The 14,711-nt window shown below is 39.0% G+C and overlaps 1 protein-coding gene across 3 annotated transcripts; it reads right to left on the bottom strand.

The window, feature by feature from the left end:
• Window positions 1–543: 543 nt before the first annotated feature.
• On the bottom strand, window positions 544–6,152 carry LOC125657586 (RING finger protein 37-like). 3 transcript variants are annotated; one of them, XM_048888257.2, is made up of 3 exons: window positions 6,104–6,152; window positions 4,855–4,915; window positions 544–2,552 (listed from the first exon to the last, which is right to left on the bottom strand). In XM_048888257.2, the coding sequence occupies exon 3, from the start codon at window positions 2,450–2,452 to the stop codon at window positions 752–754; it is 1,701 nt and encodes a 566-aa protein (XP_048744214.1). In that variant the 5' UTR covers window positions 2,453–2,552; window positions 4,855–4,915; window positions 6,104–6,152; the 3' UTR covers window positions 544–751. The 3 variants fall into 3 exon arrangements, with proteins under 3 accessions (XP_048744214.1, XP_048744215.1, XP_056005070.1); XM_048888258.2 differs by lacking the exon at window positions 4,855–4,915 and having other exon boundaries at window positions 6,104–6,149; XM_056149095.1 differs by lacking the exons at window positions 4,855–4,915; window positions 6,104–6,152 and adding an exon at window positions 4,290–4,387.
• Between the last annotated feature and the right edge of the window lie 8,559 nt (window positions 6,153–14,711).

The following is a 14,711-nucleotide window of genomic DNA, read 5'->3' as shown; positions in this document are numbered from 1 at the left end:
AGTAGGATTCAAACATGCATGTGGTATTCATTGTCATAAGTCATGTTCAGGATAGAAGAGCACAATGCATTTTCAGATTATGAGCCACAGAGTCCCATTCTGGAACCAGAACCACAAGCCACGGGTTCTGACTTTCACAATATACTACAGGTCTTCATGTTCATTGTAACTATGTACTTGGTTTGTGTGCGAGACGCTTTAGAGAAGAAGATATGTAAAGATGAATTGCATTTTCACATTATGAACTCCTTTCCTTGAGCCTGAACCCCTGGTCATGATTTTCACAAGTTCACATGTACCTTACATGTATCACTACAAGCACCTATTTTGAGCAGGATATTCAGAACTTAAGAAGACAATTTCTATAGATTCTATGAGCCCCATCCCGCAGTCAGAACCCATGATCTATGGGCCATGAATGTTACACAATTTATGTAGAGCCTCTATTCAATTGATAACTCTTTCTAACCAGATAAGCTCACTGGATTCTAAATGACCACAGGAAAACGATTGGGGGAATGGGGGAGTAACTGAAGAGGAAAGCAGTTTTTCACAAACTTTGTTCAACCATACAACTTGTACTAATTGCAATTACCTTTAATGAACATTTATAGACAAAGCTACCGAGCTCAATCAAACAGATCATATAAATCTCCTTGATAATTGTTGCATAAAGCAGTATCACAGATAGAAAATGTGAATATCAAGTTGTCTGGTAAATTTCATTTGAACTCCTGCTGAGTATTGTTATCTAATGAACCTTACAGATTTCACTTGATTTCCAAGACTTCTGACACATTTTATCCAACACCACGGAGCACCTGTTGGTATCTTTCAGCACACATTTCCTACAGAACAGATGGCCACATGGGGCCCTGTACATGGAGCCACACTGCCCCTCACAGTTTGAACAGTGGCTCTGAGAATGCCTAACCACTGATGAAGGCCCAGCTTCGTCTTCAACATTCCGTTCTGATTTTGTGAAGGACGGTAACTGGCTCAGAACAGCACTGAATGCCGAGTCGATGCTCTCCTTTAATTCCTCCTCATGAGATTTTGTCTTTAATGACACAGACTGACCCTTTCCTGTTACCATGGTAACCGATGTCATGTCATCTTTTGTAAGATCTATAATATTTAAATCACTGTGACAGTTCTCTGATGCATCACTTCCAGGAATCGATGGCTCTGTTTTTCTGTTCCGCTTGTCCTTGATATCAGAATGTAAACATACTTTCTTTCTCTTCCTAATCTGAAGTATTTCATTCATGGCAGACTCACCTTGGTCATTCACGATATTGTCTGCCCTACACCTAGAAATGTTTTCATGACTTTCAACTAGCCTACTTAAATTAGGTCCATTTTTCTGGTAAGCAGAACAATTATCTGAGTATCGGCCTAGAGTTTTTGGTATATGCTGAAGCTGTAGACTATTTTCAAGCAAAAATTTATCCAGACGAACTTTCAGAGGTGTGTTTGGCAATGGCTTATTTTGGTCATTATAAGTAACTCCTGTAAAGGGGTCACTGGGCAGTCGACCCCATGATGCCTCTACTGAATTGTGTCTCTCTAAAGTGGATTGGTCAATATTTTTACCACATGGTAACAGCATTGGTACAGTCATAATCTCACATGTAATACAATCGACAAAATCCTCTGGGACTTCCATTCCGTTCTCTAAATGTATGAGCTCATTCGATGTCTGAACACAAATCTCTGCTGTTGACTTTCTGTCTGCAGTCTGGGTCATAGAAATGCTTCTTTGTATATTTGTATCCACTACATTGGGTAAAGCACTTTCACAAAACAGATTTTCTATTTTATCTCTGAGTGGCTTTGGAACTGATTTCGAAGGTTGACCCCAGACTTCGATATTTTTAATCGCAACAGATTGTCCTGATGCTGTTCTTGTAACCCGGATATTAAGGTCACTTACAAAATTTAATGCCCTCAAATTTCTGCCCCGTAGTTCAATGATGTGTTGACACTGTGACTTAGGAATTTGCTCCTTTTCATTTGCAGATTTATGCTGAAATAATCGATTTTCAAAATATACAATTCCTGGGTCTGAAAGTTGCACTTTTCCAATAGGGGTAAACACTGCACTAGCTATGAATTCATATGCATTTTTTTCCTTTGATGGGATTTGAGGAACGTGTTCCCAGAGTGGACCCGGTCTGGATGTCACCTGGTTACTCCTACTGTAGATTTCTAATCCAGATGACCTCTGGGCACTCACACAGGGATTTATAACAATACACTTTATCTCAATGTTACAAGGAAATGATAGGGTAACAGTCACAGGGGGTCTGATGAAGTGTTCTCCCAGAAAACCCCGCTGTCTCTGTGACCAGTCATTCGAAATCAAATTCTCCACCTCATGTCCATCCCTGGTCACTTTATCACAACTTATTTTGGGATAAAGTCGGCTGTCACAGAAATTTATAAGCATGATAAATGTAACTTCTAATAACAGGGATACTCAGTCTTTCATGGAGTGCGAGACAGCCTTCCACAGAGTGTTTAGCAGCCTTCCATGGAGTGTTTGTCAGCTGAAAGAATATTAAGAAGAGTTACTTAAAAAGCATATACGATGTAAACATACATATAGAAGTAAATGAATGAATATTTTTTTTGAATGGAACAAAAAATAATATATGAACAAAAACAAACAGCATGTGTACTTATATTGCAGCAATCTCTCTCCCTCTCTTATATAATGTACCATGATTATTTTTAATATTTTATCACGTGATGATGTGTGGTTAATGCGATGGCATTTCCATTGTATTGTACAAACAGTTTTATAGTTAGATTTCCATTGTATTGTACACACAGTTTTATAGTATAGATTTCCATTGTATTGTACACACAGTTTTATAGTTAGATTTCCATTGTATTGTACACACAGTTTTATAATTAGATTTCCATTGTATTGTACACACAGTTTTATAATTAGACTTTCAGTGTTTTCTTTTATACATATATTAAACGAGAGAGAAAAGTACCGATCCTGATCAACATTGATAATATGTCTTAAGGCGTGGGTGACCTTTTATAAGGGCAAGGTAAAAAGTAATCGCATTAGTATCAATATCAATAACAGGACAAAAAATATCCCAAAGTTAGCACCTAACGTGTGAGGACAGAGGTCTATTAAAGCATCCTAACTTTAGACATTTGATCTGCCTATTCATTGGACACGGGAAATATAACACAATTGATGTACATACAATGAATTGTGACATCATATTCAGCATCAGTGTTTAGCAAAATTCACAAACATAAAAGACATGGCACAATTGCGTTAATAGAGGTGTGATTATAGAGGGCAATGCCCTCTTATGGCCCTACAGCCCATGAGAGCGGAGCTCTCCCTATAGTTAACATGTATATACATGTTTAAAAGGAAAATATAGAAAACTAATGAAAAAATTAAACCATACCTAATAGTATGGAACTTGAAAATTTTGGTCCCAATGGCGTCGATTCGAATATTAGCGCGTGGAAATGCATTTCTCCATTTTGAATCTTGCCTACCCTAATTCACGTTGTTCTGAGATGTTACATAAAATCCGCAAAAGTATGTAAATCTTATTTTCTTAATCATATATATAATCACTCCTCGATTAATGTGATTGTTTTTGTAAAATTGCTAAATACCAATGCTGAATATGACGTCACAATGCACTATTTACATCAATTATGTTATGTTTCCTGCGTTCAATATATAGGCGGATCAAATGTCCAAAATTAGGAAGCTTTAATAAAGCTCTGTCCTCGTGCTAACTTTGGGTTGTTTTTTGTCCTTTCTAATGCCAATACTTTTTGCTTCGCCCTCAAACAGTCACAACGTAAAACAAATCATGATTACGAAAATATAAATTGATTTACATGCTTTTACAGATTTTATGTAACATCTCAGAACGACGTGAACATGAGATTTAAGATGGAAAAATACGTCCACGAGCCTGTATTCGAATCGACGCCACTTGCCAGTATTAGACTAAAATTTTCAAGTTCCATAGGTATATGGTTTAATTTTTCATTAGTTTCTGTATTTTCCTTTTTAAAATGCATACATGAATATGTGTTATCCATAGAGGGACCTCCGCCCTTTGAGCCGTGAGAAGGCTTCGCCCATTGTAATTCCTAAAATAATAATAGAGGGCGAAGCCCTCTCATGGCCCAAAGGGCCGTGAGAGCAGAGCAGAGCTCTCCCTATAGGTAACACGTATATACATGTTTAAAAGGAAAATATAGAAAACTAATGAAAAATTAAACCATACCTATGGAACTTGAAAATTTTGGTCCCAATGGTGTCGATTCGAATATTAGCGCGTGGACATGTATTTCTCCATTTTGAATCTCGTCTACCCTAGTTCACGTCGTTCTGAGATGTTACATAAAATCCATAAAAGCATGCAAATCTTATTTTTTGAATCATGTATAATCAATCCTCAATTAGTTAACGCGATTGTGCCATGTCTATGTTAGTGTATTTGCTAAACACTGACGCTAAATATGACGTCACAATGCACTGTTTACATCAGTTGCATAGAGTTTCCCACGTTCAATGAAGAGCTAATATTTCGGGATATTATTTGTCCTGTTATGGATCTAGATACTAATGCCAATATTGTTTGCTTCGCTTTCAAACACAGTCACGTCGTAAGACATATTATTTTTGTTATTAACACTGATTAATTGTATGCACTTTTTATCAAGAAATTAGTTTCCTTTGTAAATTCATTCACTCATTTCAGTTTCCTACTTTATAGAGGGCGGAGCTCTCCCTATAGGTAACACGTATATACATGTTTAAAAGGAAAATATAGAAAAATTAAACCATACCTATGGAACTTGAAAAGTTTGGTATCAATGCAAACTCCCCGTCGAGGCCTCATTACGTCACCTACGAATAGACCTCTCCTATGTGACGCAGTACAATATACAGATTTGTATAATGTGAGTCCGCGATTATCACGCAGGCAAATAACACTAAAGAAGTAGTTCGCAGTTAAAAGTTTGAAAATATTGATATTAAGAGCATTAATATAAAAGTATGGATTTTATTTTAAACATAAAATGATCAAAAGATCATTCAAAAGTAGGGAGACTCTGTTCAAATTATTGTGTAAAGTAATGAACTTGATGTTTCCCTTCTTGTTTTGAAAGTTGTTTACGTTTGACGTTATGTTTTTTCGTCATTCTACAGTGACGTCACAGTATACGCGGCCTAAGAAATCGCTATCCCATAATGCCTAAGTGGAAGAGTTTGGTTTGTGAGCAAACGAACTCTGGTGGAAGTTTGGGTATCAATGGTGTTGATTCGAATATTAACGCGTGGACATGTATTCCTCCATTTTAAATCTCGTCTACCCTAGTTCACGTTGTTCTGAGATGTTACATAAAATCCGTAAAAGCATGTAAATCTTATTTTCTTCATCATACATAATCACTCCACGATTAACGCCATGTTTTTTGTTGTGGTTCAAATGCTATGTTTGTAAATTTGCTAAATAACGACGCTGAATATGACGTCACAATGTACTGTTTACATCAATTGCGTTATATTTCCCGCATTCAATATATAGGCGGATCAAATGTCCAAAAAGGATGCTTTGATACAGCTCTGTCCTCGTGTTAACTTCGGGTTGTTTTTGTCCTGTTTTGGATAGAGATACTAATGCCAAAACTTTTTTGCTTCGCCCTCAAACACGGTCACGCCGTAAAACATATTACCCATACAATGATAGTACATTCCTTCAATGTATATTTTTAATTGATTAGATTTCAAAACCAAGTATTACGACCGAACAAACACATTTGGCATTATCATGTTATTTGATTCGCGATAAAGTGTAAGAGTTATTTGCTCTTTAATTTGGTTTATTCCGTTAAATTACTATAGGAATATGCAAATTTTCAAACATTTGCAAATTTTCAAACATTTGCATATGGCACAGGTGAAATAAGTATAAATTAAAACAACCTTGTAGGGTGATGGTGGGGGAGACGGAATAAACTGTATATTAAAGATCTGCGAATCAAATAACATGATTATGCCACACATTTGACAAAACAAAGTATAATTTCTTACATGATCAAGAATCCTAAAGCCTAAGTCAAGCTAGCGAACAATAAGCTAGCGACCAATAAGGATTTTTCCTAATATTTATCGCTTAGAAAACGTACGTATAACGAACCCGACAAAAAAGTCTTCTCAATATACGGCGCCCAGCGCCTAAACTAGGACTTGTGCCACTCAGGAGACCACAGGGCATTTTAGAGCATTAACCCCTTTAATGGATTCTGACCCCAAAAGGGTAAGTATAGGCACCGATTTGGGGCACGGGAGCGCCAAATATACCCTATCTAACTATATGCGATAGGGGTCTAGGTACGGCGCCTAGCGCCTAAACTAGGACTTGTGCCACTCAGGTGACCACAGGGCATTTTAGGGTATTGACCCCTCTAATAGATTCTGACCCCAAAAGGGTAAGTATAGGCACCGATTTGGGGCACGGGAGCGCCAAATATACCCTATTTTTACTATTTGACTATATGTGATAGGGGTCTAGGTACAGCGCCTAGCGCCTAAACTAGGACTTGTGCCACTCAGGTGACCACAGGGCATTTTAGGGTATTGACCCCTCTAATAGATTCTGACCCCGAAAGGGTAAGTATAGGCACCGATTTGGGGCATGGGAGCGCCAAATATACCCTATTTTTACTATTTGACTATATGTGATAGGGGTCTAGGTACGGCGCCTAGCGCCTAAACTAGGACTTGTGCCACTCAGGTGACCACAGGGCATTTTAGGGTATTGACCCCTCTAATAGATTCTGACCCCAAAAGGGTAAGTATAGGCACCGATTTGGGGCACGGGGGCGCCAAATATACCCTATCTAACTATATGCGATAGGGGTCTAGGTACGGCGCCTAGCGCCTAAACTAGGATTTGTGCCACTCAGGTGACCACAGGGCATTTTAGGGTATTGACCCCTCTAATAGATTCTGACCCCAAAAGGGTAAGTATAGGCACCGATTTGGGGCACGGGGGCGCCAAATATACCCTATTTTTACTATTTGACTATATGTGATAGGGGTCTAGGTACAGCGCCTAGCGCCTAAACTAGGACTTGTGCCACTCAGGTGACCACAGGGCATTTTAGGGTATTGACCCCTCTAATAGATTCTGACCCCGAAAGGGTAAGTATAGGCACCGATTTGGGGCATGGGAGCGCCAAATATACCCTATTTTTACTATTTGACTATATGTGATAGGGGTCTAGGTACGGCGCCTAGCGCCTAAACTAGGACTTGTGCCACTCAGGTGACCACAGGGCATTTTAGGGTATTGACCCCTCTAATAGATTCTGACCCCAAAAGGGTAAGTATAGGCACCGATTTGGGGCACGGGGGCGCCAAATATACCCTATCTAACTATATGCGATAGGGGTCTAGGTACGGCGCCTAGCGCCTAAACTAGGATTTGTGCCACTCAGGTGACCACAGGGCATTTTAGGGTATTGACCCCTCTAATAGATTCTGACCCCAAAAGGGTAAGTATAGGCACCGATTTGGGGCACGGGGGCGCCAAATATACCCTATTTTTACTATTTGACTATATGTGATAGGGGTCTAGGTACAGCGCCTAGCGCCTAAACTAGGACTTGTGCCACTCAGGTGACCACAGGGCATTTTAGGGTATTGACCCCTCTAATAGATTCTGACCCCGAAAGGGTAAGTATAGGCACCGATTTGGGGCATGGGAGCGCCAAATATACCCTATTTTTACTATTTGACTATATGTGATAGGGGTCTAGGTACGGCGCCTAGCGCCTAAACTAGGACTTGTGCCACTCAGGTGACCACAGGGCATTTTAGGGTATTGACCCCTCTAATAGATTCTGACCCCAAAAGGGTAAGTATAGGCACCGATTTGGGGCACGGGGGCGCCAAATATACCCTATCTAACTATATGCGATAGGGGTCTAGGTACGGCGCCTAGCGCCTAAACTAGGATTTGTGCCATTCAGGTATACTTGACACGTTTCCCAAAATTATTTTATAAATTTTTACACATGTAATATCCCTTCAAATATGAGATATTTTTATTTTTGAGAAACTTGACCGGGACTATAGTGCGAAACTATACCTTTCACACCGTGCCAAATCTGATGCACATTAATTCGTACGAATATTTGTCGTGTCTCAATGAATACTCGATAGACCAGTGTTTGATGTTTGAAATGAAATAGGCCTTGTTTGAGGACCCACATGGTTGGCGCAGACACGTGTCTTTGTTATGAATTACGTAAAAATCATAAATATTTTCAATCATACAATGAGAGAAAAATTAATCAGGTCTAATAATGTAAAATAAATTTGGATTTTTTCACTAATGCCGTATTAATTCTATGTATCAACACCAAAGTAGTTTTATGCAAAGTACCACGTTTTACAATCACTTTATTAGCATGACCAGGGGTGGATCCAGGAAATGGGGTTAGAAGGCGCAACTTTATGATGGAGGGGTCGGGGGGGGGGGGGGGCACTTTGAGACCCCCAGTGGGTCCAGGGTTAAGAAGCTCCTAGATTTTACGGATTTTACAGATTTCATTGGGCTTCAAATATGTCTTCTATGTGGAAATTTTTACTATTTTCTGTCATTTTTTATAGAGGGAAATCAACAAAATGACGCAAATTTTAAGGGGTTTTGGGAAAAAATGTAAGTTCTCCCAATAAAAGTAATTTAAAGTAGGGGTCTAGTAGCGTGACGTCATGTCCGGATCGAACTCTGGTATTGGTTCACGTACTATTATTATCAAACGTATTTTTACATTTACCTGGATGTTTTTTAATTTAGTAAAATGAATACAATAACACTCAATCACTTATATTTGAGTAGACTATGGCTCCAATCTTCTTTCCATTTTTTGTCATCTAATTCACACATAAAACCAGAGGTACATATTTGTTTAATTGATATACAGGGGTATTACATGTTAAAATTATCTGTAAATTAAAAAAAATTCATGATATGCGATAATGCACTTGTGCAATTAAATAAAACAATTCTGCACTTGTTATATATTTGTTATCTTGTTATATATTTGTTATCTTCTATTATGTGAAAATCATCTTCAAAATGGCTATTTTGGCCAAAAAATGTAAATATAAATTGAGATGCTCTGAGAGAAGAATGAATTACTGCTTCTTTTATTGTTTACATTTTTCTAAACAAGAGACCACGATTTACCTTAAATCCGCCACTTATGACCCCCTCCCCAACGTACTAGATTGTTATTTCTAAATCACTGGAGGATTTCTATTTCAGAACGGAATTGTTGAAATTCTTGATACTCCATTTGAAAATTTAGCAGAACGTTGTATTCATCATTGCACGGAATTTTGTGACATGTGCACTTCCAGCATATGTAGATATTGATATAAAAATAACAGATTTATATGAAGTACACCTAATTATAAGTAAGTTTTGAAAGATGATGGACATAATGTATTTAGATATGTATTTAGGAATTTCATCGCACAATGTTGTTTTTTTTTCCCAATGCTGCTGTTCTATGGAGCACCAAATTAACATAAACTCAAATAATTGAAGATATCTTATTCAATTATTGCTCTCTTTAATTGAATTAATGCGCGCATTAAATCAGTTATTGCTTTCATCAAATGAATTAATGCGCGCATCAATTGAATTAATAAGAGCAATAATTGAATTCAATTATTGTTCTCTTCAATTCAATTGATGAGGGCATCAATTTAGTAGAAATATTGCTAGCAATAATTAATTTAGAGCTCTATATAAATAATTGAATGATCTCTTTAATTCAATTGAAGATATCTTTAATTATTTACAATGCTTTTGTATAAGGAAGTAATGCGCGCATCAATTCTTTAAAAGAGAGCAACAATTCAATTAAAGAGATCATTAATTCATTTTTGGATATGTTGAGTTGAAGATATCTTTAATTTTATAGTTGCTCTCTCTAAAAGAATTATTGCTCTCTTCAAATGAATTAAAGGTATCATTAATTCGATTGAAGAGAGCAATAATAGAATTAATGAACACATTAAATCAATTATTGCTCTCATCAAATGAATTAATGCGCGCATCAATTCAATTATTGCTCTCATCAATTGATTTAATGCGCGCAATATATCAATTATTGCTCTCTTCAATGGAATTGTAGCGCATCAATTGTTGATATCATTAATTCATTTGAAGAGATCATTAATTAAATCAAAGTGCGCATCAATTCAGCTGAAGAATTATTGCTATCATCAATTCAATTAATGCGAGCAATAATTCAGAATTGAAGATATCATTAATTATTTGAAGAGATCTTTAATTATTAATAAATTGTTGCGCGCATCAAATGAATTGATGATATCTTCAAATAATTGAAGATATCTTCCATTATTTCAGTTTATGTTAATATGGCGCTCCATACTGTTCAGACCTATCAATATCAAAAGAGTAGTGTGACTCATGTCATATTAATAAATGTTATATCAGCAAAACTTATACCAGTAAACACGCTCAAAATCAACGTGATTTTCTATAAAGGATACTGACACAAATATTTGCAAGGTTTGAAAATTTAGGAAATTGTAAAACATTTATTTCAGTATCAAAACATTATTGTATGTCACTTTGCAATTATTAATAGATAAGTATATTTTAAAAAAAGGAAATGAAAAGTTAACCCGAGGATTCTTAAGAGCTACTTACTCAGACCTACATTTTTGCAGTTACTTCCCTTACAATCTGGTTGTTCGTGTCGTTGGTCATTTTAGTGCTTGTATATATATATATATATATATATATATATATATATATATATATATTAGTTATAATTCCATCGGACGTTTCGTTTTACAATATATTCTACATGGCAGAAAATTATACAAACAGTCTGATAATCACTTCAGTGTACATTTCAGATATGATAGATTATTTTTGTTGGCTTTCATATGAAACTGGAGAAGGGTCCATTAACCCCTTACGTGGCAGATACGCAATTGTACGCATCTCTGATAGAGTATGTGGAAGATTTATTTAAAGTCTAAAATTAAGGGTTCTCGGGGATGGTCCCCCGAAACACCCCTTCTGCATCTAACCCCCGCCACCTTCGGCGCTTCAGTGAAGAAAATAATGATTGAAGAGTCCACAAAAGGAGTATCCAGACAAGGAAGTGGACCCCTACGACTATCATTTTCCGCCCTCGGTTTGGGGTTGTAGGGGTATCTCCTGGGGCCACCAAACGGTGAGACCACTTAAGACCTCTCTAATAAATGACTATATGGTGTTGGAATAAAACAAAACAGACAAAAGATTAGAGAACAATGAAGTCAAACATATAGAACCTTTAAAAGGGGTCACATAGGCCTCTGAGGGTAAATAATCTCACCTTAAAGTTCCTAGTTTTACTTTATGTAGGGTCTTAATGATGGCTAATAACAACTTAATCTTTGAAGAGTCCACAAAAAGATTATGCAGGCAAGAAAGGGGACCCCTCCCCTAGGCTATTATCTTCCACCCTCAGTTTGGGGCTGTAGGGGTACCACCTAGGGCCTACCAGGAGTAGGGCCCCTATTCCGACTTCCCTAATAATTGAATATTGGGCGATTAAAGAATAGAAAGCTGATACACGGGTAGAAAACAACAAAGTCAAACACATAGAACGCTTAAAAGGGTCACATAGGGTATAAAGCACAATTGAGCTCACCTGAAAGTTCCTAATTTTACGTCATGTAGGGTCATAATGAAGGTTAATAACAACTTAATGTTTGAAGGGTCCACTAAAAGGGTATACAGGCCAAAAAAAAGGGACCGCCTGGGGTAACATTTTCCGCCCTCAATTTGGGGCTGTTGGGGTCCCACCATGTGGATTCCGAGTCTCGGTCCATTTTCAGACCTCTTTAATCATTGACTGTGGTGTACTTTATCGACGCCCAACTCCAGGCCATGGACGTATATCTATGGGTGATTGCAAAGTTGTTGTTTCCATGCAGTGCGCTGGTCCGCCGTATAATCCAGGAATTGAAACTTAATTGTACAGATTCTACATGTAGTAACAAAGAAAGAGATCGACGGGTATATCGAATAATAAAACTGTTGGCATGTATTCTATATACACTGAATTTACATTTGTTTAAAATAAGTAAAGAATTCCCCATAATTCTCAATAAAACCAATTAAATAAGGACTAAGAGGAATACATTCTAAAAAATGAAATATGAACAACCAGAAACTTCTTTAGGTCATAGAGATAATTTCCATAAAAATCATTGAAATAATGTATATTTGGGGCCTCCGTGCCCCAGAACGGTGCCTCTACTTAACCTTTTGAGGTAAATTCCTATTAAAAAGGACAAAGCCCTAAAACACCCTGTGGTCACTTGAGTGGCACAAATCCTACTTTAGGCGCTAGGCGCCATACCAAACCCCTATCGCATATAGTTAGATAGGGTATATTTGGCGCCCCCGTGCCCCAAATCGCTGCCTATACTTACCCTTTTGGGGTCAGAATCTCTTAGGGGGGGTCAATGTCCTAAAATGCCCTGTGGTCAACTAAGTGGCACAAGTTCTAGTTTAGGCGCTAGGCGCCGTACCTACACCCCTATCGCATATAGTCAAATAGTAAAAATAGGGTATATTTGGCGCCCCCGTGCCCCAAATCGGTGCCTATACTTACCCTTTTGGGGTCAGAATCTATTAGAGGGGTCAATACCCTAAAATGCCCTGTGGTCACCTGAGTGGCACAAGTCCTAGTTTAGGCGCTAGGTGCCGTATTTATACCCCTATCGCATATAGTCAAATAGTAAAACTAGGGTATATTTGGCGCACCCGTGCCCCAAATCGGTGCCTATACTTACCCTTTTGGGGTCAAATTCCATTAGGGGGGTCAATGCCCTAAAATGCCCTGTGGTCACCTAAGTGGCACAAGTCCTAGTTTAGGCGCTAGGCGCCGTACCAAGACCCCTATAACATATAGTCAAATAGTAAAAATAGGGTATATTTGGCGCACCCGTGCCCCAAATCGGTGCCTATACTTACCCTTTTGGGGTCAGAATCTATTAGAGGGGTCAATACCCTAAAATGCCCTGTGGTCACCTGAGTGGCACAAGTCCTAGTTTAGGCGCTAGGTGTCGTATTTATACCCCTATCGCATATAGTCAAATAGTAAAACTAGGGTATATTTGGCGCACCCGTGCCCCAAATCGGTGCCTATACTTACCCTTTTGGGGTCAAATTCCATTAGGGGGGTCAATGCCCTAAAATGCCCTGTGGTCACCTGAGTGGCACAAGTCCTAGTTTAGGCGCTAGGTGCCGTATTTATACTCCTATCGCATATAGTCAAATAGTAAAACTAGGGTATATTTGGCGCACCCGTGCCCCAAATCGGTGCCTATACTTACCCTTTTGGGGTCAAATTCCATTAGGGGGGTCAATGCCCTAAAATTCCCTGTGGTCAACTAAGTGGCACAAGTTCTAGTTTAGGCGCTAGGCGCCGTACCTACACCCCTATCACATATAGTCAAATAGTAAAAATAGGGTATATTTGGCGCCCCCGTGCCCTAAATCGGTGCCTATACTTACCCTTTTGGGGTCAGACTCCATTAGAGGGGTCAATGCCCTAAAATTTCCTCTGGTCACCTAAGTGGCACAAGTCCTAGTTTAGGCGCTAGGCGCCGTATTTATACCCCTATCGCATATAGTTAGATAGGGTATATTTGGCGCCCCCGTGCCCCAAATCGGTGCCTATACTTACCCTTTTGGGGTCAGAATCTATTAGAGGAGTCAATGCCCTAAAATGCCCTGTGGTCAGCTGAGTGGCACAAGTCCTAGATTAGGCGCTAGGCGCCGTACCTAGACCCCTATCACATATAGTTAAATAGTAAAAATAGGGTATATTTGGCGCCCCCGTGCCCTAAATCGGTGCCTATACTTACCCTTTTGGGGTCAGAATCTATAAGAGGGGTCAATACCCTAAAATGCCCTGTGATCACCTGAGTGGCACAAGTCCTAGTTTAGGCGCTAGGCGCCGTACCTAGACCCCTATCGCATATAGTCAAATAGTAAAAATAGGGTATATTTGGCGCCTCCATGCCCTAAATCGGTGCCTATACTTACCCTTTTGGGGTCAAATTCCATTAGGGGGGTCAATGCCCTAAAATGCCCTGTGGTCACCTAAGTAGCACAAGTCCTAGTTTAGGCGCTAGGCGCCGTACCTAGACCCCTATCGCATATAGTTAGATAAAGTATATTTGGCGCCGCCGTGCCCCAAATCGGTGCCTATACTTACCCTTTTGGGGTCAGAATCTATTAGAGGGGTCAATGCCCTAAAATGCCCTGTGGTCACCTAAGTGGCACAAGTCCTAGTTTAGGCGCTAGGCGCCGTACCTAGACCCCTATCGCATATAGTTAGATAGTAAAAATGGGGTATATTTGGCGCCGCCGTGCCCCAAATCGGTGCCTATACTTACCCTTTTGGGGTCAGAATCTATTAGAGGGGTCAATGCCCTAAAATGTCCTGTGGTCACCTAAGTGGCACAAGTCCTAGTTTAGGCGCTAGGCGCCGTATTTATACCCCTATCGCATATAGTTAGATAGGGTATATTTGGCGCCCCCGTGCCCCAAATCGGTGCCTATACTTACCCTTTTGGGGTCAGA

This window comes from Ostrea edulis, chromosome 9, assembly GCF_947568905.1.
Source record: "Ostrea edulis chromosome 9, xbOstEdul1.1, whole genome shotgun sequence".
Classification (NCBI taxonomy): Eukaryota; Metazoa; Mollusca; class Bivalvia; order Ostreida; family Ostreidae; genus Ostrea; species Ostrea edulis.
The sequence above is the reverse complement of the archived record's forward strand: the minus strand, read 5'-3'. Positions and strand labels throughout refer to the sequence as shown.

Coding starts and splice junctions, on each gene's coding strand:
- LOC125657586 (XM_048888257.2), bottom strand. CDS start 2,452: ATGCTTATAAATTTCTGTGACAGCCGACTTTATCCCAAAATAAGTTGT.